This window comes from Pogona vitticeps, chromosome 2 (assembly GCF_051106095.1).
Source record: "Pogona vitticeps strain Pit_001003342236 chromosome 2, PviZW2.1, whole genome shotgun sequence".
In the NCBI taxonomy this organism is placed as follows: Eukaryota; Metazoa; Chordata; class Lepidosauria; order Squamata; family Agamidae; genus Pogona; species Pogona vitticeps.
This window is the reverse complement of record NC_135784.1, coordinates 106,902,404-106,929,296: the sequence shown is the minus strand read 5'-3', so window position 1 is coordinate 106,929,296 and position 26,893 is coordinate 106,902,404. Positions and strand designations below refer to the sequence as shown.

Sequence of the window (26,893 nt, the reverse complement as noted above, 5' to 3'; positions counted from 1 at the left end):
GTGGTTGTTTTATTTTTAATTTTTAGAATTGTTGATGAATATTTCATAAGAAGGACTTTAAAAAAGAAGCCAGGGCTCCTGGTACATTGGCACTTGTGTGGAAAGGTGTGTGTGTCAATTAGTGCAGCTGGAACAACAAGTTACACCTGCTGACATCCTAATGTTTTCTCCATCAGGAAAGGCACAGGAGCCCGGGCCTCTTTTTTCCACACTATTGACCATGCAATTTTGCACTAACCACCCCCCCCAACTACTCCTTCCTTATTCTTTGTTATCTTGCTTCCTTACCATCTTGAGGACATTGAGAGCCAGCATGATACAGTGGTTAGTCAGGCAAAACAGATCCATGTTCAAAACTCCACTGAGCAACAAAGCTGACATGGGAGATTTGGGAGACCAGCTACTGTCTCTCACAAGAGAGTATGGAGAATAAAAACCTGTGATGGAGGAAGATCCATGGGTGCTACCTTGAGCTCCTTGCAGGGAAGGTGCTATATAAATATCATTCAATTATTACAATGGGTTATTATCCCACTTTAGTCATATGTAGAGGCATACTTTGAGTGGACCCATTGAAATCCTGACTAAACAAAGCATGACTGATTGCAATAAACCTAATCTATAACTCAGTCTGGATCTAGTCTGCAAAAAAAGCACAACCTTGCAGAATTTACTTTTGCATGAGTGACTTTAGGATTGGAAGAACACCTACATGTGTCCATACAGTAATGTGATAGAGCTGTCTGATGCTCAGCGGAGTGTTTCTGCTTTGAAATCAGTTCTCAGGAAGGAGGCCCTTGACACATACGCGTGCACACTCATAGCTGTCAAAGAAGCATCTTTAGTTCCTCCTTTTTCATTCATTATAATGCCATGGGCACAGAAAAGATGCTAGGAAATGAACCTCTTCCTCTTAAAAGGGAATTTCTACTGTGCTGAGGAGGCTACTTCCATTAGCTTGAGTGCATTTGGATTCTTTTCAATTTTTAATTTGATTTTCAAATGCATGTAGCCAGAGTGGCATAGCTGCCTGTCCATTGAACAATCCATTTCCTGCAAGCCAGAGTGCAAAACGCAGCCTGTTAGGCCTATAATTTCTTCTAATTGTGTCTGTGTCAAAAGGGGATGGGAACCTGTTCTCCCCCTTCGTTGGGGCCAAAGATGGTTTGGCAAGGACACCTGGCAGACTTTCCTATGTCAGCAATGGAACAGCTTGACCCACCAATGCTCTTACTGTAGAAGGTGGGGGCGGGGAAAGAAATTTGCAACTCATTATTCAGCTGCTTGCTTCTGGTTTCATTCTTGATCTAGACACCCATAAAGAGAGCTCTAGAGTATGGGAAAGTGAAAGAAGTCGGCAGAAGGGCCTAAGTTGAGGTTCCAGTGAGTAAAAGGATGATTTTTTTTTTCAGGCAGCTAGCACTGATCCTGACTATTCTCTCCCTGCCCACTCTAAACAACACACATATATACTCACACTGCAACAAAATAAGGCAGCAGAAAGAGGTCAGATATTGGATACAGTTGGGGCTGCCATTTATCTTTTAAAACTGGCTCTTCCCCTAATATGCAAACACTTTGGAAATGAATCTTCTCTGGCATGGAGATAATGGGGTAAGAAGATATTCCCTGCTTGATCGCTGTGTATCTATCAAGTTTCTGTTAAAGGACACTGTAAGAGAGCCAATGAAACTCAAACTTCACAAATGTAGCACAGTCCAGAATAAAATGGGCAGCATCTCTGCATGCATGGGGAAGTTGTGGGTGTGTGTGTGAGGAGTTGGCCTTGATTTTTAATCTAGCGAATCCCCTTCCTGAATCCCCGGACCTGCTATTTAATCTCCCTCCAACTGAAAGATTTCTTATGAAAATTAATAGTTGCAAATGCAGAGGAGAATACAAAGAGATGGGAATTATTTGGTTTTGGTAGTACAAGTCCCAGAATCACTGCTGGGTTTTAGGAACTGTGGTTCAAAAAGCAAACTTTTTTTGTTCTTACGTGAGTGTACCTTTTTGTGTACACACACGTTACCCTCTTAAGTTGCAGTCACACACCTCTTTGTTGTTTTCTGCTAAGCTGAGTGCAGTCTGTGGCCCTTCAATGATCATGATGTGCAAACAGAGCAAATTCAAATCTCTCTCCCCAACCCCCATATCCAGAGGAGGATGTCATTGCCAAAAAAGACAGGAGCACAGGTTTAATCTGTACAGACGTCCACAGAGTAAATGAGCTGCCCGATGATTTCTAGCAGCTGTTTTTGTGAGAACACATAGTTAAAGGAGGGAAATAATTTATGTGGCACACAGACATATATATACACACTCTTTCTCAATGCAAACTAAGGGCCAAAGCACATGTTCAGAGAAATCTATTTCTAGAAAATCAGTTTCCCCCGAGTGGCAAAAAAGGTGTAGTTGTGAGAACACGTTTGGAAGGGGAAGCATGTGTATCATCAGGATTACCTCTGGAATGTAAACAATGGCTTCTTTTGCACGTCTAACTCTGGCGCTACAAACAAAGCAGACCACATTGACTGGAGGGAAATGGTATAAGAGCAGCAAAGATGTGTTCCTCTGAATGTGCTTTGACCCTGAGACACATGACACATTTTTTTTTCTTTCAGAATCATTGGCAGCTGCCCATCTTGACCTCCTCTTTGGAGAAATGACATGGAAAGAGAATTCAAGAAGGCATGTGACTTAGAAACTCTTCACCCACCACAAGTTCTGCCCAGACATTGTTCTCCCATTGGTGGTGCCACAATCATCCTGCACATGTCCTTTAGTGGACAATTCACATGTGCATGTGGCACTGCAAGCATCTGACTGACTTATGTTCGGAATTTAACAAATGAATGCATTGTTAACCCTCCTCTGTTGGGGGGGGAAATATATATATATATATATATTGCAGATATAGACATATATATTGTTTACAGAGTGACTAGAAATGCTTCAGTGAAACAGGCAAATTAGGTGGTACTATAGCAATGGATTAATCTTTTTGACCTAACAAATTAATATTGTTAATGTTTTAATTTTTATCATATAGACTCTTATTCTGTAAATTGCAATAATTTACAGTGCCCCAGGCCCACTTCTATAGATGATACTTCCGTAATAGTTCTGATTGCCAGGGATGTTTCCTTTCTGGAAACCTGTCTGGGATTTTGATTTTGAGGAAATCCTGGATGCATTTTTCTAATTCTTCCTCAATGGAGAGCTTCTCTTTCACTGCTTTTTTTTTACTGGCATTGGATTCCCGTGAGCCAGAAGTTAGAGTTCGAAGCAGCTCACTTCTGTCACTTTTCCTTCGTATTTCAGACTGTGGGAGGAGCTGAACAGGGCCCTTCTTGACGGGTCGATCCAGAGTCTGTATCTTGGTCTGGCGGGTGACTGGGCCACAGATGACAGTCTCTTGAGGGGAGCTGGCTTCTGATTGGCTATCGCAGCTAGAGGTGGAAAGTTCATTGCAGGATGTGCCACTTTCACCTTCTTTGTCACCTTTGCCATTCTTGCAGCAGCAGTCACAATGTGATGAAGACCATCTTGAGGGCTCACCTGGAGGACAGATCAAGAACATGGCAGGGTTACCCTTTGTTATATAGACCGGTTAAAAATCAGAAACACACACAGTGTAACTTTCATTTGTATGTTATGTAATATTCTGTCAAATCGAAATGGATGTATAGCAACCCTAGTAGGGTTTTAAAGGTAAGTGAGGTATTTAAGGAGTGGTTTTATCAGTTCCATGAGTTTCCATGCCTGAGCAGGGATTTGAACCCAGGCCTCACACTATCCACTATATCACAATGCATATCCCTTCATCTGTACACCCGGAAATAAAGATTATATAGCATGAAGTCTACTTTTCTTTAACCGTAACAATTCCAATAGTATTTTGCCTGTGTGGTTGTTTGTTTCATTCTACAGGAGCACTGAGGTATGTGACTTCGGGTGGTTTTCTGGTGATGCAGTAAGTTGGGGCATGATGTTTTGGGACAGCAGGAACACCCACCCCTGCCATCTTTCTCCTTAGTCACCTCGAGTATTGTTTGGTTTATTTTTAAAAAATAAACGAATGAGTCTAGCACTAGATCACCTTCACAGAGACAAAAAAAAAGATGATAAAAATTGATATAAAATCGAATCAACTCCAACAAATTCCAACACAATGTTTCTATGGTATGTGTTTATATTTGCACATGTATGGAGAACTTTGGAAACTTGTCCCGTTTCCCCTACCGGTGTGTAACCCATCAAATAGTCCCAGTGGCTTAATGGCAGAGCATAAAAGTTGACATGGGTCCCTTTGAGGAGAAAGACAGACTAAAAATATTCTCAATCAACCAATAAAAGGAGAGAGAGGAATCAGCAGGAGGGTGATATCAAAGGAGGGGGAGGGGGCTGTGGATGCAGATCAGACTGTATCGGATTGAAGGGCCAGTGTGGACACAGGATCTGAAACAACCTGGGATCACTTTAACCAAATGCAGTTGCAAAATCAAGGTGATGTAATTGCATCTGGAGAGATCATTGGCTGTTTGGCTGTTTCTGTGTTTAGAATTATATATATATATAAGCATGTTCATTTACTTAAATTTAAATAAGAAACAAACAGTGCTTAGGTCTCTCATGTCATATGATTGGGTTCCTCTTGGAGACATGGCTACAGGACTTGCACTTTAGAATATTCTATAGCACTGCTGGCACTGGTATTTTGATTGTGCAGGGGGGGGACCGTATTTATATTAAAACAAACAAAACTTAATGTTTACGACTGTAATTCTCTGACCAGTGGCATTCCACTGCAATCAATAGGGCATAAATGAACGTTAATACAGTAGGTGCAGCCTTACAGACTGATAAATATGCCATAATTGGTTCCCTTTCCTTTTCATGAACATTTAGCTGAGGATTTGCCCAAAGTAAAACCCAGTCAGCAAGAGAAAGAACTCAGAGGGTTTTTTAGAGGACGGGGGGGGGGGGGGACTTAATTTTCTTCTAAATGAATAAAATATCCCACCAGCCTCTCATGAGTGAATGAACAAAACACCGAACTAATCATTGACTTACATGATTTATATATCCTCCATCTTCAAGGAAAAGATAATAACCAGTTTCGATTTTCAGCAGAGGCCTCAAATAAGAGAAGTTACTTTATTTAATGACAACTCTTAGAAATCTTCTGATCTACTTTTCCCGGGCCATTCTTGTTAAGAAGTCTGCAGGCTGCGGGCTGTAGCCCAATGAGGGAACTCTTTAGTTTTTTGCATAATACTTTTGATCTGTGGCACAGATCGAAAATATTATGCAAATACTTCTGGCACAGAAGAAGGGCTGCTAGGTTAGTAGTATTACATTTCCTGAAATTTCAGTACCAAAATCAGAGGCCAGGGGTTTGCCCTTGTAATCTCACAAAAAGATGGGCCTTTATGGGTGTCCTTTTTTGGGTCCTTCAGAGTCTCAAGAATGCTCACAAGCACATTCTGGTGTTCGACTTTCTGTCTTGTTCCAACAGGACAATGGGGCCAAGCAGATGTACTCACTTGGTCTCTCCACACTCTCTGCACCTCACTCCTGGTTTTTGATGCACTGATCTTATACAAGAACAATGGGAGTATACATACTTTCATGCTGAGCCAATGAGCCATGACAACAGTTGAGAATGGGTGGAGAGAGCTGCCATGACCATAAATCCACCACAGAAACAAATGTCAAGCTCCCACCCACCGACCCGCCACTACTACTTATTCTTAGACTTGTCTCCACACCTGGAGACCTGGGGAACCATAGCAAACCCTGAGACTTCAGCTGGTGCCTCAAACACCTGACAGACTTACATATGTGGGAAATTAGAATGCAGATTCCCAAAGATGCAGATCAGGTGAATCGATATGTATTGTATCTTTCTGTATAAAATCCAGGTGTCAGGATTTTGTCTCATTCCAGGCCAACAACCAAACAAACCAGAACTGAGAGTTAGATGCTAAAAGCAGGACCAAGTCTAAGGCATGACAGCCACCAAGTATCACACTTGTTTGAGTTTTTTCTTCTACGGTTGTAGCAAATACTTGCTAAATTCTGTCTTCTTATGAGTTTAAGGTGTCTTGGCTTGATGAGACATGTCACAAGCCTTACAAGAACCTTCAGGCAAGAACAAAGAGTTCCTTTTTTCCTTCATCAGAATCTCTGCAATTTGTGCATACTGTCTCTGTTCAAAGCTTGTATCCTTTCCCATTGAGAAGCAAGAAGAACAACAAGAACAAGAATCACAAAATTATTCATTCATTCATTTTATTTAAAATATCCCCCCATCTTTCTCCTTCAAAGGACCCAAGCAGCCTACATCCACATTACAGCTGGTTGACTGATTTAGAAATGCAACCACCTCAACTTTGGGAGTTTGAAAGTGAATAGTAACTACCTGTAATTAATTCCTGATAATAGAATTGTAACTGCACTACAATGCATTTGTAATATTACTAGCAATATCATTTTAAAAACATTACTAGCACCTTCATTTTAAAAAGTAACCTAATGGTAACTGTTTTAGTTGCTCTTGACAAATAAGACAGTGAAGAATTGTTTTTTTTTTTTTAAACTGAAATTGGAACAGTAAATCAATTCTTCTTGCAGGTCTTACAGCTGTAATTGTAACCAACTATTTTCTAAAAGAAACTGTTCAAGCTCTGATGTAACTTCAGCTGCTAAGCACACATTTAAAAATAAAACAATTTTACTGAAGCAAAACAAGACTTTCCAAAGCCATAATGAAACATGCACAACTGAAAAAAGCCCCCTAGACATGCTAATTCAGTCTTTTATTTTTCTATACCTGCAACACATGTTAACAAAATAATCACAGTTTATAGAAGCAGTAAGAAAACAGCTTCTTTCTCCCACTATGCTACCAGTTCTTCTCTTTTCAGGATGAAACCGCCTGACAGTCGATAAAATGTGTGGCTAATTTAATTTACAGACTTATTTGAAAGTCCTTCTGAATCTAGTATTGGAGTGTATCTGTGTGGAAGTCAATAATGGCTAAATTGAATTTTTTTGTTTGTTTTGCTTTTTTTAAAATTCTTCCAGCTTTCGAAAAGGCAGAACACAGAGAAGCTTAGTTAAAACGGACAAGGTGGACTTTTGAAAAATGAATCCATGAGCCAGATCAATTCACAGGTCTTTAGTCTTTAGCTGATATTTTAACAGAAAGGTAATGTTAGCTGGTGCTACCTATTGTTTACTTGCAAAAAGAGAAGAAATTCAGAACAAACGTAGCTCACAGTCACAGGATGAATTACTCGGGTAAAATTCAAGGAACTTTTTAATAATACCTCAGAAGCAAAGTAACAGATAGAGATGGACTAACTAGATTTTTGAGAGATTAAAGATATAAATCTTTCTCTCTTCCCCATTCCCAACAAGATAAGTATGTCAAACCAAAATCTCAGCAGTCATAAATACACTTTCTTGGTTATATTTCTGATCCATCAGTTGCTTTTTGGTTCAGAGAACAAGACTAGAGAAATCCATAAATTTGCTTCAAACTATTTTTTGATCCAGTTTATACGCACAGCAGAACTGAAGTGGCAAATATTTTCTTGGACTGTACTATTTCAGAGTACATGCTGGGTGTTGCGTGGCTGAGCATTTTGCTGTATGACAACACTCCACTTTGAGAAAAATAGGAGGTCAGAGTAAAGGTTAGATTGAAGCACTCTCTGTGGCATGCCGGTTCCTCATGTAAAAAAAAAATAGTAGGTTCAAATATTGTAGCAGTTTCCCCCACACCAGCAAATTTTGTTTCTTCAAAAAAAGATGGTATTGTGGCACCAATGACTCTATCCATCTTAACGATGACCCTACCTCCACAATATGTATTTACATAAAAATCTGTCACTATGTTTTCACTCGAAGGTCAAATCTCTATTGGGATAAAACAAATGGAGTAACTTTGAAAGGAGAATGACTTCAAATTACGAAATAACTGTAGATGTTACCTATTGTGCACTAAATGTCTATGGTGATTTCTTGACTTGGAGCAATTCATTTTAGTGAAGTTACACTGCTTGAATCATGCTGGTGTGTGTACATAGGGGTTTCTCCCATGTTCTCAGGAAGTGGATTGTAATCCACAAGGATTTGCACAAATCTGTCAGTTCATAAGGTGCTACAGTATCTACCTTCTGTCTTTCCCTCCTTTTTTTGTTCTTTTGTTTTTTGTTAAAAGCAAGTTCAAACATGTCATCTTCTCACTTGTCAGCTGAAATATTCAGGATGATATTTACCAAGAAATTCTACAGAATGTATAGACTGATCTTGCTCCCCATGACTATAGTATGAGGTGGGCCAGGAGAGAATGTAATTTCAAAGGATTTTGAGCTGAGTGTACAAATTTGTGAGTTTACAAGTTCATGTGCAGTTTTTTTCCCCTCCATATTGCACTGTATACTGTTTCTAGCTTGGAAAGTTAATTCAAAAGGAATTAATGGCCAGAATCATTTTGTTGTTCACTTCAGCTTTGCATTCATTGGGTTAATTACAACTGAATAACAAGGGTGCATCTTGGTCATGTGCTTGGCCCAACTGTACAACTGTGATGGGCCCCAGCACATCAACAATTAGCTGCAATTACTCATGGTAAACTATGCAAACATTACACAAATAGTGGTAGGATTCTGGACCCTATAGTGACATTCAGAACCTATCCATAAGTGGGATTGACAGCACTGTTGCATGACTACTCAATTATTGATAGCTCCAACATGGCATTTATATCTATTTTTCTTCAAAGCAACTTTCCAAAGCTTTCCCAAAGAGCAATTACATTCTAATCCATTGCAAACAACGGCAGGAAGATCCTGACAAGCAGACATGGCTCCTTCCCTATGCGAAGCAATGTATGCAGCCCTCCTTTATGGGATCACCTCCCCTCCAAGTTGTATTCACAGCAAGTGTTCCTAAGAGATTCTGGTCATGGGAGTATGGATGCTCAGATGCTCGTTTTACATGAAAAAAAAAAACAATGCAGTGCCTTGTGAAAAGGTACCCAAGTCTGCCATTTGGACTTCACCATTTTTAAAAAATCAGCAAGCCAAGAAAATAATACAGTTACTTACAATATATATGGTCTGAATCCAATTATTAGACTCAATCAGGGTAGATCCAGTGAAGCAATAAAAAGGTGTTAACTCATTACTTAAGTTCTGTTTATTCAGTCAGCCTACTCTAGTTAGACTGACAATTTGATTTAGGCCTTGGTGTGCCCTCTTTCAGGTAATCCTCACCCATTTTCCAATCTGACAGTTTTCTGCCTTCCTACAAAGTGACTGTATGATGGTGAAACATGTTTGCCAATGAAAAGTTATAGTCTTCGAATTCAGCCAAGTTTTGGAACAGGAAGCAATGTTAAATATGAGTCAGAACTATACAAAATTATGAATATTTGAATCTTAGGGGGAAGCAGAGCCATACTCTGCACAACTAATTTGTGGCCTTGACTTAGCTATACCTGTGTTCATGATTCAGTTCTTTAATCTGCATAACAAGGATAAAATTGTCTCCCTGTCTCGTGCACAGTAATCAGATTTGGCTGAATATGACTCCCCGGTACTTACAACCCTGATGTGCCACATAACAGTTCACTCCCTTTCTGCCATTAGATTGCCCCTCTGGTAGTGGTAAAACACGTCAAATTAGGTTGCACAAATATCATCTGTAGCTCTCTCTGCTGGCCGTGCTCACGTGGTAATGGTCTCTCCCATTCAGTGACTAAAACGCTTCAGCTACAGATAACCCCATTTGGCCAAGGATTTTTCCCCACCTGCTTTTTTGTGGCTCCTGTTATCTGTAGATGCAGGAGAGTTTCAGAATTCATAAATAATTGAAGGAGAGAGCTCCACACTTCATTGCATAAGCCAGCCACAGCAAGTGATGTATGTGTAATCACTCTGCAAGCCAAAAACTAGAGGAGACGGGCCCTACCACTAAGATATACTTATATACTGCCAAGTAGCAGTTTTGGTATTCATATTTCTCCTCAGCCAAAATATAGTTCCTCACATTAACTGCCAAAATTCCAGCTAAGTACCCTCACCTTGCCAGCTGCAAGGTGTCTCATCCCCCAATTGTCAGGGCACGTTTTGATACAACACTCCTACAATGAAAGAAACCCTACAATGATATTACCAGGAAGTAATCAGATTTTTTTAAAAAAAAAAAACAGTACTGCTGTTAGGGTAGCAGACATATCTTTTTGTTTGTTTGTTTGTTTGTTTGCAGAAGAGAGAATTTGTGCGCCATTTTGCAAAGGGCTTTCTGAGGACAGTCCTCTGTTTGAAAGTGTTCTCTTTGAGAAACTGTCCAACCAAAGGCTGGTTTGAAGGTTTTTGGGGAAAAGGCTTAAGAAACGACAGCAGAGACCTGGAAGCTCTGTGAATAGCACTTGGCCAGCCATCAGCACACAGGTCACTAGTCATGGTTTCACCCACTGTGGTAAGATGCTATTTTATTCTTCTTTATTAATTATTTCAAAACTTGCATCTATGACTATAAATTTACATGCACATATATACACAGTTGTGTGTACTGTCTGTACTCCACTGCTTCTAGAGGCTTCTAAGAGCAGAACATGACCATGAGGAGCCCAGTAGGGAGGCTTGAAAATCACCTCTTTTGGGGCGGGGGGGCACACTGTCCATTCCTAGGTTAAAATAACATCATTACTGGGCACTTATTTATTGTTTATATTTCTATGTCTGTAGGCATTGAACTGCATCTATTTTGGAGGGATGGGGGCCTGCAGGGTCCTCTCCTCCATTTTGAAGAATCCTTTCAAGAGCATACTTAGATCAGAGCTCCTCCCCTGCCTTTTAGGACAACTCTGTGAGTCAGGTCAGGCTGAGAGTGACTGTCCCTCATTTTTTGATTAAAACTTGCCTCTGTCAAGCCCCACTCCAAATTGCAATTTGGGCACATTCAAGTCTGGTGGATTGATACAAGCTCAAAAATCTGAGTGGAGACTCACTCATTGCCAGGAAGAAGCCACTGCAAGTTACGTAATTTACCTTCCACAAGCCCAGTGACAACTGGATTTTGGCCACAGTCAGAAGTCAAAAAATTTCCATAGACATTATCCGTTGGACACTGTGTTACACCACTCACTATGTAAAATACAATGTCTAAAGTGATTTCATAATCTAAGGCAATTAACTTGAATAAGAGTTGAGTGCACGCTGAGGGGCAGTTTAATAGTTTCCTCTACAGCTACTTAACTGCCCCCTGTGTACTGTAGCCAGATGTTTTATCAAGTCAATTCTGATTCATGGTGAGCCTTTATAGAGTTTTCCAGGTAGAGAATTCTCAGAATTGGTTGATCATTCCCTTCTTCTGGGGACATCCCTGGGACTACGCAGCTTGGCCAAGGTTACATGTGTTGGCTCTACTTCACAGGAGGCATGGCGGGAAATCAAATTCCTAACCTCTGGCTCTGCAGCCAGATACCAATTCAATGAGCTACCCAGCCAACTCATATTAGCTTTAGTACATTGAAAAATAATTTATTGGCCATCATTTCTTTGCTTGTTACTATCAATGTGTTAACAGTACTATATGTTAATTTCTGATTAATTTTCCAAAATAAAAAATATATATTTTTAAGAATACAAGATATGTCCTCAAATGGTCAATGCTTGCCCAGAGTGACACTCTCAAAAAACTCGTTTCAAAGAACTCACTGGGTTAAAATCTGATGATCATCGTCATCATCTTAGAACTGCAGAGCTTGAAAGGACCTTATGGATCATTGAGACACAATGGGGAATCAAACTCCCAACCTCCAGTTCCACAGCCAGATACCAAAACTATACCATAATATCACCCTCACTCCCACTAAAGCTGTTATAAATAATCAAGAAAGAGCAGCAGCAGCAGCAGCAACTTTTAACATGTTGATTCTTAGCTCTGGTTTCAGCAGCTGAAAAGGAAGAAAGCAGCCCTCTGCTGGTGCTAAAGGAGGATTTCCCCCTTTTTTTTGACTTCCATTAGATATGGGGATGAATATAAAAATGCCTACCCAAAGGCATAGTCAAGGGAAACCTGACAAAGTACTTCTCCCGGGGGGGGGGGATCACTTCAGTCAAGCTTCCCCCATCTTTCTATGCCCAGGAGTAGGAAGAGAAGGGAAGTGGGACCTAAGCCATGCCACGGCACGGAAACGGCATTGGTCGCCCTACTGGATGACCTACTTAGGGAGGCTGATGGGCAAAATGTCCTTCCTCACTCTCCTTGATATCTCAGCTGTCTTTGATGCCTTTGACCACAGTATCTTCCTGGGGAGGATCTCAGAGTTGGGGATTGGGGGCCTTGCTCTTGCTTACGTCTGGTCCTTCTTGGAGGGCCGTCCCCAGAGAGTTCAGCTTGGAGAGAATGTAGTGACCCTGTGGTCCCTCAGTTGTGGGGTCCCGCAGAGTTTGATCATCTTCCCAATGCTGTTTAACATTTATATGAGGCCGCGGAGGGGAGTCATTCAGGGATGTGGAGCTTTGTGTCACCAATATGCTGATGACACCCAGCTCTACATCTCCTTTTTTCCATCTGCAGTGGATGCCGTTCCATCTCTTGGAGGCCGTTCTGCAATGGATGCAGTCGAACGGACTAAGGTTGAACCCGGACAAGACGGAGGTCCTGATGGTGGATGGCCGTGATGTCAGTGGTTTGGGGAACTCCCTCTCTTTTGAAAGGGTGACTCTTGCCACAAAGAATTCATTTCATAGTCTGGAGCTCCATCTTGACCTGGCACTTACTATGGAGACCTAGGTAGTGTCCGTGGTTTGGTCTACCCATTTACATCTTCAACAGTTCGCCCAGCTGCATCCCTATCTAAATACAGGGGCACTCACCACGCTGGTCCATGCACTCATAGTCTCAAGAATAGACTACTGTACTGCTCTCTACATGGGGCTTCCTTTGAGACTGATGCGGAAGCTCCAGATGGTCCAGAACACGGTGGCCAGGCTATTAAAAGGGGTGAAAAGATTCCACTATATTTCCCTCATCTTGGCCACCTTACACTGGCTACCTATCCACTTCTGCACTGATTTCAAGGTGCTAACTATTAGATACACAGTTCTTAATGGTTTAGGCCCTCAATACCTGGCAGAGCGCCTTCTTCTGCCCAGTTCTACCCATATCACCTGCTCCAGTCAGGCTGGGCGGCTGAGGGGCCTAACGCCAAGAGGGGCCACTGGGAAAGAACTGGAAATCTGGCCTTGGCAGTGGCTCCTCGCCTCTGGAACAACTTACGTACCTGTAGAGATCCATCTGGCTTCCTCACTGACGGCCTTCAAGATTAACTTGAAGACATGGCTATACAGGCAGGCCTTCCCTACAGACATTACCTAGCATATCTCTCCCTTTCTTTCTTTCTTTCTTTCTTTCTTTCTTTCTTTCTTTCTTTCTTTCTTTCTTTCTTTCTGTCTTTCTGTCTTTCTGTCTTTGGTCTCTCTCTTATTTTTCTTTTTCTTTCCTTCCTTTCCCATCTTGGACTCTGTGATTAATCTGGATTTTACCTTAGTTTATTTTTATGCTATACGTAAACCACCCAGAGTAGACATGTTCTAGATGGGCTGTAAATAGATAGATAGATAGATAGATAGATAGATAGATAGATAGATAGATAGATAGATAGATAGATAGATAGATAGATAGATAGATAGATAGATAGATAGATAGATAGATAGATAGATAGATAGATAGATAGATAGATAGATAGATAGATAGATAGATAGATAGATAGATAGATAGATAGATAGATAGATAGATAGATAGATAGATAGATAGATAGATAGATAGATAGATAGATAGATAGATAGATAGATAGATAGATAACTGATCCCCCACCCTGCTCTCTTTCTAAAGTGGGCAGAGAAAGACAGGGGAAGTGGGACCCAAGCGATCCCCCACTGCCGCTGAAAGACAAGGGGAGTGGAAAGAAGGGGGAAGCCTGATCCAAGCAATCCCCCTGCTGTCTTTGCAAAGACAGCAAGGTTTAGGGATCTCTTTGGTCCCCCTTTCCTTGTCTTTCTCTGCCTCCCCAGGCATAGAAAGATGGGAGAAAGCTGACAGAAGCAATTCCCCACCCTGATATCTGACAGTGGGGGGGAATCGGCTCAGTCAGCCCTCCCCACTGCTCCTAGCAAGAGCTAGGCTGCTGGACCAACTAATTGATTTGTGGCTCTTCGGGCCACTGGAAGGCAATTTGTGGTTCTTGGGTCGTCAAGGTTAATGGCCAAGACAAACCAAGACAAAGCGCAATGTTGGCGCTTCATCCCCATCTCTAACTGCCATGCATAAGCAGGGATGTTTATGTGTCTGAATCTGAAAAGAGAAGAGTCTGGGGAGGAAAAGAAAAAAAAACCCTCACCTCCCAGGCAGGAAGGTTCACAGCCAGAGTGGGACACTGATTTAGAGTAAATAAAAAGCAGAGTTGGAGCTGCAAGCTTTGGCCGGTGTTCTACTGAGGTTCTCTTGGGCCGAAAGTCCTCTCAGGTTAGTAAGACAGGACTGCACCACTCACCCAAGTGGTTTCTGTGGAGAAACCATCTTCCTCTTGTGCAGTGGCAATGGCTGACCAAGCAGGGAAATCTATGGTTACTGCCTTGGACTGAATTTGCTCAGCAGAAGCCTGATAAAGATACCAGCCTGTGTGATTTACATAATGAGCCACTGGACTGTTAGCGTTCCTAGATCAATGGACTAGTCTCAAAGCACAAAAGAAGCCTCTAGGGGTGGTTGGGAATAGATCTGGCCACTGAATATTTAACTCTTTCTAAAGTGTCATTCAGACTATGGCTGCTGCATTCAACTGAATCCTGATTCCACAGACCAATTTTACTCCTTTTGTGGTATAACTAGTTTTTTTAAAAAAAGTCTGGACTTGCTAAAAGGTGATAAAAGAATGTGATAGGTGTCAGATTACTGCTGTGTCTGGTACCACTACACTCGGATGTTTTCTTTAAAAGTAAATAAAACTAAGGAGCAAGTTACACTGAGATAAGTAGTTACATTTGAGGAAGATCGTATTTAACAAATGGAGCTGTAATGGTAATGATTTTATGGGACGTTGATATTATAGCTGTAACAGATTAAATTGTAATGTAACTTTCCAAGCTCTGATTTTGAAATGTTTCCTGAAGCTCTAAAAGTCTGTTAGGCTTTTCCCTAAATATCAGTTAGTCACTGAAGATTGGTCTGACACGATATATTCAGTCCATGATTCCCATTTATTTAGATGATGGTGGTGTCATCATTTTAGCCTCAGGTTTCTTGATGACCTGAATTGTGAGTGTTACTCTCTTCACCAAACTCTTACTGCTTTAACTGTATGAGCCATGCCATCATTATTGTAAGAGAACCAACCATACTGACTAGGCCGCTGCATTATAGAAACGTCAAGGACGATGGAAACCAAACAAAAGAACTAAGCAACATTGAATTATCACTCTGCATGAAATCCATGCAATAAAGTAAAAATCAAATCAAGGTGACAAGCTGCTGCTTTGCCACAAGAATTGTAACCATTCCATTTTGCATGAATGGAAAAAGGATCATGTCTTCTCTATTGTCAGTTCTGGAGGAGCCCTTTCAATATATTTATTCATTATACTCATACATTGCTCTTCATCAGAAAAGAAAGCATTTCAAAGTAGTTCAGAACTATAACTAGAACAATAGTAAGCAATCCAGCTTATTGACAGCATTAAGTGGGTGGTGGGGGGATGCAAGAGAGAAAAAATACAAAGGATAAGATGTTGCCTCACATGAAAGACTAACAGATTCATTTCAGTGAAAGCTTTCATGGTTCAAAATATACTTCCTCAGATACATGGAGTACTTACACCGAGCCATCTGTATTTATACATATAGGGGGAGGTCATGACCAGGGGAGGATATATAAACAACAACCAATTGACAATGTGTCCTTAACACAGGAATAGGAATGTCAAGAAGTTAATCTCAAAATATCAGGCCACATTTTATATAGGAGTGTTCTAAAACTGAAGTGTTCTAAAAACTCTTTTGTCATTCCTGACATCAGACTGGTATCCATTCCTTCTTTTGCACAGAGATTGTGCTGCTTTTCCTACAAAGAATGCAGAGGGGCACTCTTGGCAGGAAATAGTGTAAATCAACTTAGAAGGGTGGTTCCCAACCTTGGGTAACCCAGATATTCTTGGACTGCAATTCCCAGAAGCCTTCACCATCAGCTGTGCTGGCCAGGGTTTCTGGGAATTGCACTCCAAAAAGGGAGCCACTGGCTTATAGGATGAACAAGTAAACGATCCTCTGATGTTGTGATTGACATTGCAGGGACTCATTATGGTGCTCTCAGTGTACATATGGGCTCACAGCTGGCAACTTAGTTTGTGGCAGGGTCTTGATCTTGTCTCCATCTCCATGTTGTCCGGCCTGTTGGATGTCAGTCCTAGTTTAAGATTAGGGGTCTGTCTGTAGGCAAAGCATGTCATTGATCAAGCTGTAAACTGTAGGTGACTACTACTGATGTTTTGCTGTTCTATCTTTTGGTTGTGTCTGCTAACAGTTTAGCACTGTGAATTCACTTTTTTTACTATGTTGAGTGGGTTCTGTGGTTTAAGAACTGCCTGCTCTACATCCATGAATTCTGGTTCTCTGTTCTGCAGTTCTGAACAAATCCAGTTATATTGGAGAGCTTGGTAATAGGAAATGGATTTGATGATGTGTTCTCAGTGGAAGCTGGAGGCTATATATAAAGGCTAATAGATTTCTAATAGAATATACTGCTTATATGCCCTTGTGCAGTTTTAGAAATGTATCCAAAAACTGTACTTCTTGTTTACACAATCCAATTAATCATGTTTAAGGCTGGTTTAACAGTATCATTAAAAGTAGCTGTAGGGGGCATAAGAAACATTCCAGTAGCCAAATTAAGCCAATGAAAAGTGCATGAAAATGTGTGCAAGCCTTTGAGAGAGTAGAATCTCTTTGTTAATGATGAAGATTCATTCAACAGAGTCAAATGCCTGCAAGTGAGGCAGCTGACTATAGGGGAAACTGCAATACATTTCTCCCATTTCCTTTTAAGACATTAGACCTATTTAGTTTTCTTTAAAAAGGGGGGGGGGGAGAAGACTCATGTAGAGGGGATTTATTTATTTATCACTCTAGTTCTGGACCCTACTACCCCCAGTTTTGTTATCGGTGGTGGTTGATAATTCTGAAGAGGGAGAACCTCCACTATCCATGGCAGTTTTTCCAATGTCAGGGAAATTAGTGTGCAGCTGACTAAGAGAGAAATGCCCCATGAGCTATTCCTCTTCAAATGCATTTGCCCTCCATATGTAAGAGGATGGCGAAATCACAGACAGAGGGCATAAGTTTAGTGCAATCATCTCTATATATGAGTATGATTTATGCTTCTAACAATTGAACACAACTATAAAGGAAAGGCATCCATCCAATGGAAATCAATTGAGTGTCCATCTGTCTCATGCTTTGGAAACCCCCTTTCACAGAGCAGGCCTAATCATTACAGCTACACCTGGGTCATAATAGCAATCTGCTTGTTCCTCTTAAAATGTTTCTTGAGAGCACAATGTTTGCCTATGCCCATTTTACAACTGTATTTGAGAACATCACTTAATCAGGTTAGGCTGTCTGTCCCTGAACAGCTGCTGAGTCTTGCTAGATTGATTCTGTAGCCTAGGTGCCTGGAGTCTAATGGTACAATCAGATTCATTATATTGTTTGTAAACAATGACAGACTATGATAAATAGGCAGTTCAGTTAATTACTGCCTCCTTCAGGGTATAGCCACTTCTTCATTTTGAGCTAAATGTGATAATTCAGTATCTAATCTTCCCTTCCTGTGGTGAAACCTGGCTAGTTCTCCCTGGTCAACCTCCCATTTTTTCTTTTGGACTTTGATGCTGCTCTAAATCAAACAATCAAACCAATCAATCGCTACTCAGTGAGGTGTAGTGGATTAGGGTGCTGGAGACCAGGGTTCAAATGCCTACTCAGTCATGTAAGCTCACTGGGGGAGCGGAATTGGTAAAACCATTCCTTGAACATCTCACGTAGCCCTATTAGGATCACTAGGCGTCCATTCTGATTTGACAGCATATAATATAACATAGAACTTCCATAGCATATAACTAACTGACCTCCTCATGAGAACCCAGGGCAGCTAACGTTACATAAGAACACCAATTAAAATAGCATTATTAAGTATCTAAAGTTATAAATCTACAATCACACAATGTGCACATCGAAAATTACAACTGCCTGGAAATGCCTGCTGAAACTACTATGAAAACAATGCAAACAAGCTGCAAGTAAACATAAACTTAACGTCGGCTTGTTCCCCCCAAAATTGTACAAAGATATCTATTTTTAACTGATTCCCAAAATATAAACATGGGGGGGGGGTTAGAAGGAGAGTTTATAACCAGGGTGCCACCACAAAGAATGTTGTGACTCTAGGTTTTCACAACCACCTGGAAATAACTCCTTTTGCACTTTCATGCTTGCAACATTCAATTGCACCTCCTTACCCTTCTATGTTGTTCATGTTACCCATAGAGGAGTGTGTGTGGTGGTTGTTTTTTCTCTCCATATCATTCAGGATAGCTGAGAAGCAGCTTTATGACCTGAAAGGGAGCCCCTCTAACTAGCTGAAGCACCATAATGGGGAAACTGTCAGTGTTCAATCAGATATTCGACATTTTGTTTATACTGCCCTGTTGGGGTAACCCTCTTTGGGGAATCAAAAAACTGGAAAGCACAATGACTTTCAGCCCTTTCCTCAAAGATTCTTTATCCCACTTTCATGTAAACCAAAGAACCCTCCCACCTTACTACTCAACAACACTGGCTTAATGGGTCAGCAGAAACAGTGACAGAGAAGGAATGGCATTACCATTTCTGGAACTTTACAAGCAGGATTGCGCGGAATGAGGCTTTACTTGTGACATCACTGTGTGGGGGTAGTTCCCATAATTTGAGGAGAAGCAGTGGAAGATGGGAATGTCACATTCTGGTGTGATGGTTACAAATTATGAGGATGCATGGGTGTAATAGTAAGCGTCAGAGTGAAGAGGTTCAACAAGACTACCGCAGTAAGTTCAAGGAAAGCTCCCAAACTCAGGCAGAAATGTTCATCCATACGCACAAATCAGTTCCAGCATCTTTCATCTCCATCAGGAGCTAGTCTTCTGCACACCTAAGGAGTCTTAATTTCCCATCCAAGAACAAGTCACATGCACACACACACACACACACATGTACATGCACGCGCACAAATACAAATTCTTCAGAATAGCACTGAAGATGTGAAAGAATCTCAATGCTCTGTGACTTTACCACCAATACACTCCATCTTGGAAGGACCATACTGCACTCCAAGCACTCATCCAGCCCAAGAAATCTCAGCTCTAGTAGGAGACCACGGTTGGCATAGTTGAGGTTTGTTATGTTTTTTTCATTTGAAATGTTGTGCTGGCTTTGTGGATACGCTGGACTTCCAGAAAGATGAACAAGTGGGTCCTGGAGCAAATCAATCCTGAACTACCTCTGGAGGCAAAAATGTTGAAATTGATGCTATCCTATTTTAGGCACAGTATGAGAAGACAGGATTCTCTGGAAAAGACAATAATGCTGGGAAAGGTTTAGGGCAGCAGGAAAAGAAGAAGACGAAATATGAGATGGATTCACTCCCTAAAAGAAGCCACAGGCTTGAGTTTGTAAGAGCTGAGCAGGGCTATTGAGGACAGGACATTCTGGAGATCACTCATTCATGGGGTCGCCGTACGTTGGAGGCAAATTGACGCCAAACAACAAGAACAAAAACAACATTCAACATAATGCAAATCAATAGAGCTATCACTGCTAAAAATTTGTCAGAGGGGGAGGACCATGTGTCCATTTCTGACATGATACAGATAATTTCCTGTCTGAAAAGAGAAACCGCAGTTTGGAGAAGCTAATGCACAGGTTTGACTAAGGTTCCTCTTCATATATTATGTTGATCAGATGAGATGATCATTTAAATAAATCCCACCCTTGTCAATCTGCTGTCATTATGAAGCCTTCCTATTATTTGCTTCTCTGCTTCATTTTTCCTCCTGCAAAGATCTGCATCAAAACATTGTGTGACAGGCAGAGCTTCCAAGAGTGATTCTCACAACATTTACAATGTGTTTGGATCATGGAGCGGAAAGGCAGGGGCAACGGCACAAATTAGTATTATTATATCTGGTTCAATCAATGGTTTTCAGACCTGTGCTTGGTAAAGTAGGGTTTTTACACCTCCTTCAGTGGCGAATGATGGTGTACTGTTCAGAAGACCTTGCTGTCAGGGCAAATTTAAGCTGCCAGTTTTCTAAAAACCCAGCCTATACATTTATCAGTCAAAAATGCATTCATCGGTTAAATGAATTCACCCAGTGAAGCACAGAGGGAAAATGACTAAATGTAAGGCCCTGGCAATTTAGCACATTTCTATCAAGAAAAAGAAAGCAGGTGTGAATTTTTTTTGAAGCTCTGGTTTCGTTGTAATGCCATTCTGCTATGTTTTCTAGTAGCCTAAGAGTCTGGGTCTTATATTATTATTATTATTTATTCCATTTATACCCCACCTATCTGGTCATATTGACCACTCTAGGCGGCTTACAGCACAAAACACAAAATACAAAACCAATATATAATTAAAAGCAATTTGTACAAGATTAAAATTCTATAAGATGGAAAGGGAAAACATAATAAAGAATGCAAGAGAGAGGTCAGGGATTAACTGGGAGGGAAGGCCTGTCTAAACATCCATGTTTTCAGTTGTTACTTAAAAATACCCAGCAAGGGAGCTGCGCGAATCTCTGGAGGCAGGTTGTTCCAGAGGTGAGGAGCCACCGCCGAGAAGGCCCGGTTTCTTGTTTTTACCTTCCGGGCCTCCCTCGGCATCAGGCTCCTCAGCCTCACCTCCTGACTCACTCGGGTGACACGGGTAGATCCAAGAGTGATTCTCACAACATTTACAATCAGGACCGTAGGATAGCTGCATTGGTTTATTATAAGGTTACACTGTTTTAGGATCAGAATAAGACATTGCATATCCGCTTACCCCAAGTAAGACAGAAGGACAGTGACTGTGGAAACAAGGTGACCTGACTAGAAGTATTGGAAGGGGTTGCGCTTCCCTACAGGATCAACTTCTCACTCTCCAGTTTTGTTGGATTCACTAACTGTACCGCTAGATGGAGTGCAGAGCATACCTTGCCAGTCATCCATGCCCTGGTTCTATCCAGAGTAGACTAGACTACTATTGGCATCAGGCAATGTTCAAAGGTGGTCCAGGAACTTTAGTCGGTATACCACACAGCTGCCACTTGCTTACAAGGTTGGGTAATCAGAGCATGTACCATACTTTGAATTGTGGTGCTGGAAGAGGCTCTTGAGAGTCCCCTGGACTGCAAGGAGAACAAACCTATCAATTCTAAAGGAAATCAACCATGAGTACTCACTGGAAGGACAGATCCTGAAGCTGAGGCTCCAATACTTTGGCCATCTCATGAGAAGAGAAGACTCTCTGGAAAAGGCGTTGATGTTGGGAAAATGTGAAGGCAGAAGGAGAAGGGGACGACAGAGGATGAGATGGCTGGACAGTGTCATTGAAGCAACCAACATGAATATGACCCAACTCCGGGAGGCAGTGGAAGACAGGACTGCCTGGCGTGCTCTGGTCCATGGGGTCACGAAGAGTCGGACACAACTTAACGACTAAACAACAACAACCATAATTCAGCACTAGCTGTGCCAGCTGTCAGTGCATTTCTGGGGTCAATTAAAAGTGGGGGTGACCAATCCTTTGGAAGGAATAGATGCAGCTCAGTGGCTTAGGTCTCTGGCTGCAGAGCCAGAGGTTGGAAGTTCAATTCCCCACTGTGCCTTCCTTGACAGGGCTGGACTCAATGAACCATAGGGTCCCTTCCAGTTCTGCAGTTCTAAGATGATGATTATTATCAGTGGGTCAGCATGTGGCCCATGGCTAAAAAATTGTTGTCAGATGGCATGAATTAAGAAGATTAACTGGGCCAGCTGTATCATGGGTGTTATTTTGTTATTTTAATTAACTGTATATTTTATTATTTTACCTTTTACCTTTGCAGAAACCCTTGAGGAGGCATTACCTCAAAACAGGAATATAACAATATTTTTCAGTAAAGAAGTATTTAATGACAAGTGAAATACAAAGACTGTAGTGTGCCAGAGCCATTTTTTATATAATCCCCTTGTGTTCTCTTTCGAGTTTAAATGCTGGGGGTAAGGTCATAATGTAGCAGAATATGACACAAAGGTATCTGTTTTGGTTTTAAAGTCTGTATCCACATAGAATACTGATAAAGTGAATGATTCCGGACATGAGTGAAAAGAAGATTTCAGAGAAAATAATGTGAAGCATTAACATTGTACCTATCAATGAAGGAAGGAAGGCATAAGAAGCAAATGGCTTGAAACTGGGTTGCACGTCTGAGGATCTGCAAAGACCAAGAATAAAATCCCAACTCTAAATTTAACCTAAAAGGAGAATTTAACTCAATCTGTTATTTACAAAAGTGTCAAAATGAGGGCTCCACTCAATCTGTTGGTCTAGAGACCTGCTGAGGCAATCTACATTAGAAAATTTAAAACAAATAATTCAAATGATGAGAGAATGGAAAGCCACATAAAGCAAGGATGCCATTTTCAACACACCTCGGAGTAAGCTTCATTACTTACTTGGTCCCAAGTAAGATAAATGAAAAGGTTCCCCTTGACATTTAGTCCAGTTGTGTCTGACGCTAGGCGGTGGTGCTCATCCCCGTTTCCAAGCCATAGAGCCAGCATTTGTCCGTAGATAGTTTCCGTGGTCTCGTGGCCAGCGCAACTAGACACAGAATGCTGTTACCTTCCCACCAAGGTGGTACCTCTTTATCTACTCACATTTTTACATGCTTTTGAAATGCTAGGTTGGCAGGAGCTGGGACAAGCAATTGGAGCTCACTCCGTCACGTGAACTCTATCTTACGACTGCTGGTCTTCTGACCTTGCAGCACAGAGGCTTCTGCGGTTTAACCCGTAGAGTCACCATGTCCCTAATTCCCAAGTGAACGCATTCCCAAATAAACATGCACAGGATTTCACTGCACAGCTGCAGTCCTAAACATAGTAGGAGTAAGTTCCATTGAATATTGCAAGAGCTACTCATGAATAAACATATGGTACAATACACTCCTCTATATATTTATTCATGAATCGCTCCTGCAATATTCAGTGGAGCTTACTCCTACTATGTCATTATGTATACTGAACTGGTCTGAATTATGTATCCTATTTTTTATTTAGGGACCAGACTGGAGATGTGCTGGCTCTGAGAGCTAGGAATCAGATAACTCAGAATCCGGCTATACGTATATGATGGAGTCTGGGTCATTAGAAGCTGAAATGGTGCTACTGCTCTACATATATGATTTCTACCTCGTGATGAACAATCACAAAAAGAAGCAACTTGCTATACTGTCTACAGAATGTGCACCAAGCTCATGTGCTGGCAGCAAGATATCTTTCAGCAGTTAAGGAATTGCCTCTTTAATGAAGTGTTCTCTGTAACGTATACTTTAAGCATCAATGAGAAAAAAATCAGACAAGCTCAGTGAGAAATTGTCCTCCCCAAATCCAAGGTCCAACTGTGGGCGATTGGCTCAGCTGTCTTTCCACCACTAAACATCTTTTAAGTGTCCACTGAGTGTCCTTGCCACTGAGAAGATCTGATCCATCTTCATTTCAGCAGGAACAAAAGGGTTTTTCCCTAACTCAGAGGCTCAATACAAGATCTACAGAGAAGGAAACAAACTTTTGTGGTCATGGCATAATGAAAGGATTAATTCAGGCTCATTTAACCTCATGCTGTATATATCTATTTAGTTGGATTCTAAATGAATGTGTGGTTTCTATTACCCTGTTTCCATCACCATGAACATATATGGGACCCTGTTTTGCTGAGGCAGCCATTTTAATGGTGTCAACTACCTATGGTTCAGATAGCAACGATAGGTCATGGTTGCCCCCTGAGAAAAAGTGTCTGTTGCACATCACATTTCAGCTACATTCTTCTCCCTAAACAGAAGTAGAGCCAGCAGTGAACGTTGTTAGTAGGGCAGAAATTCTGGAACAGGGTACTTTATTTAAACAGCATTGGATTACTTGCAGCCCTACTTGTGGTGTTGCACTGCAAATTCTATCATTCCAAGCCATCACAGGAAATGATGGGGGAAGATGAGAACTGTGGCCCCATGCCATCTGGAGGACCACAAGTTTCTCAGCCCTGCTCATCAGACTGAGTGTAGGTGTTTGTATGTTTGGACCCATCTTTCACATAGTATAGTATTTTAAATGCACAAATGTTCAACCAGTAAAAAAAATAATAATGATTAGATTTTTTTTGCACATTTTAAGACCTACAGGAAGCAGAGGTATCTCTTTCTATTGAGCATCTGTTGGTGATAATCAATATAATAATTACTCTAAATAACGGACTGGAAATGTCACATTTACATGTTGCATGTGCTGCCCTTAAAGCATGCATGAGAAGCTGAGGTATTGTTCTGTAAATTATAGATACATTTTTAAAGTTCAAGACAATTTCAGCTACAAAATGCATGAACTGACTTGCCATCACTGCGGCTGCTTTTTTGAGCACAAGCATACAGATTATGCAATTCACCATATTTTCAGTGTAAACATTCAGATGCACAGTTATGTAAAACTTTCATAGACATATTTGCATATGTGGGTTATAGCTGAGTAATAATGTGCTGTGTTACTGTGTGGCAGAGCGAATCAATATTCTACAAGACAATTCTAAAAATGGGTGACTCTGACACTGAAGTTCAGATCAGCAGCAAATTTGAAACAGTTGTAGTAGACAGTATGTTCTTGCTCTGTGCCAGATTTGGGGAAGTTTGGACAAAGATTTTTCTGTGTATAGCTTTTTAAAAGAAAAACTGTTTTTACTCGCCACCCCCCCCATTGCAGAAATAGGCAAACTTAAATGCCTACAAGTTTAAAATAGCTCATATAAACTGAAAAGACACCTCTTGCTTATCTTGAAAGAGACTGGTGGACCCCACCCACTTTTTTATTTGGAAAGAATTCAGGCTGCAGGATCCCCAGAAGGCTTTCAAAGGGAAAACCAGTGACTTTGCTATATACTGAGCTTGCCAGATAGATTTTAGAATGTATTCATTGTAGGAGTGAGAGAGAATTAGGTCAAAGAAAGTCACAGTTACATATTATGGAAGGAGTTAAAAACCAGATTTGTTTTAAAGAAACTAATAGAGTGATAGTCTCCAGAATGGGAAGACTTTGCCATATGTATCCAGTGAATCAGCATACATTTTTGTAAAGCCAGTTCAGAGTATTTTTGCATTATAAAAGCACATAACAGTCACATTTGTCCCAGCTCTAAGTGTGTTCAGTAAACATTTTCTAATGACTTCTGAGACCAGGCTCTTGACACAGGTTTCAAAGGGGAAATGTGGGCAATCTGAAATTTTGAATTTGTGAATCAGGACTCATTAAATTTTAACTCCTTCCTGGCTAAATAGGGATTTGTGCTTGTACAGATATTCTGTGTATGGTTGTAAAAATATTTAAATATATTTTAAAAGAATAGAGAACACGTGTTATAGACACTTATTTAAACTGTGAGATTTCTGTTTTTATTATTATTATTGTTATTATTAATAGTGGCTGCAGATGGTCTTACTCAAACTTAGCAGATATTTGGTGCCTGTATCCTATCACAGTTTCAACTGTTCCACTTGTCTTCTCATATACAATCATTTTGTAACTGAGAAAAAACTCCAAAGATGTTGTCTGCTATCAAGTCACTTCTAATATGTGGTGGCTACATGAGTTAATGACCTCCAATATGCCCTATCATTAACACCTCTACTCAAACCTCACAAACTAAGAGAATCTCATATTAGGTTTCTCTCTCATTTTTTTACTGCCCCCTAACAATGTCTTTTCCAATAAATTCTACTCAGATCTTGCAAATTAATGGGCTGTGGCTTTCTTTATTGGGGCAATCTGTATCATGATAGACTTTCCTCTCTTCCTACTGCCCCCACCCACATTTCCCAAGCAATACTGTTGTTTCTAGTCAGTCTGGTATTTTCATTATATGTGCATCATAGGTTAGCTTCAGTTTACTCATTTTGCTCTAGTGGGTGTTCAGTTTACCTGAGAGGTTAAAAGGTATGTATGTTTCTCCATTGCATGTGTTGTACTTACTTGCACTTTTTCTTCACCATTTCATTAATTCCAAAACAGCCCTTCAAAATATTTTGGCACAGAAGAACTACAGGTACATCCCAGCTATTCTTGCGTCTTTCTGCTCCCAGCAACCAGAGTACAAAATCCTCTAGCATTGGGAATTCTACATGAGGGAAGTTTCTGTTGGAATTTGCATATAGTGTATGTATACTTAAACTTCTATTTTAAATAGGCCAGGAAATTCAGTTCTGTAAAAACAAACAAACAAACAAACAAGCCTCTGATTTATCAATATCGGATATTGTGCTTCTGTATCCATGTTTCAAAACTCCAGGAAACAACCCAATATTGCAGCAAACTATCATGCCATGTTACCAGCAGGAACATAGCAAGGGGCAGCTTGAAAGTGTGAATTTAACAAATGAATCACCAAATTTGTTCAAAAATCGCTAATTCCTAATTCTTATTCATATGAACCAATGCCTTGCAAATACAAATCAATAAATTTTAGCTATTTTTTATTTGTCAATTTCTTGGGTTA

At 40.8% G+C, this 26,893-nt stretch overlaps 1 protein-coding gene across 1 annotated transcript in view; it reads right to left on the bottom strand.

The window, feature by feature from the left end:
* Positions 1–377: 377 nt before the first annotated feature.
* The window catches only part of KCTD16 (potassium channel tetramerization domain containing 16), a 203,480-nt gene continuing 176,964 nt past the window's right edge, over positions 378–26,893 (bottom strand). Inside the window, exon 3 of the mRNA XM_020806403.3 lies at positions 378–3,561. Coding sequence (XP_020662062.1) covers positions 3,101–3,561 — 461 coding nt within the window. The 3' untranslated portion in view covers positions 378–3,100. The remainder of the gene's footprint in view (positions 3,562–26,893) is intronic.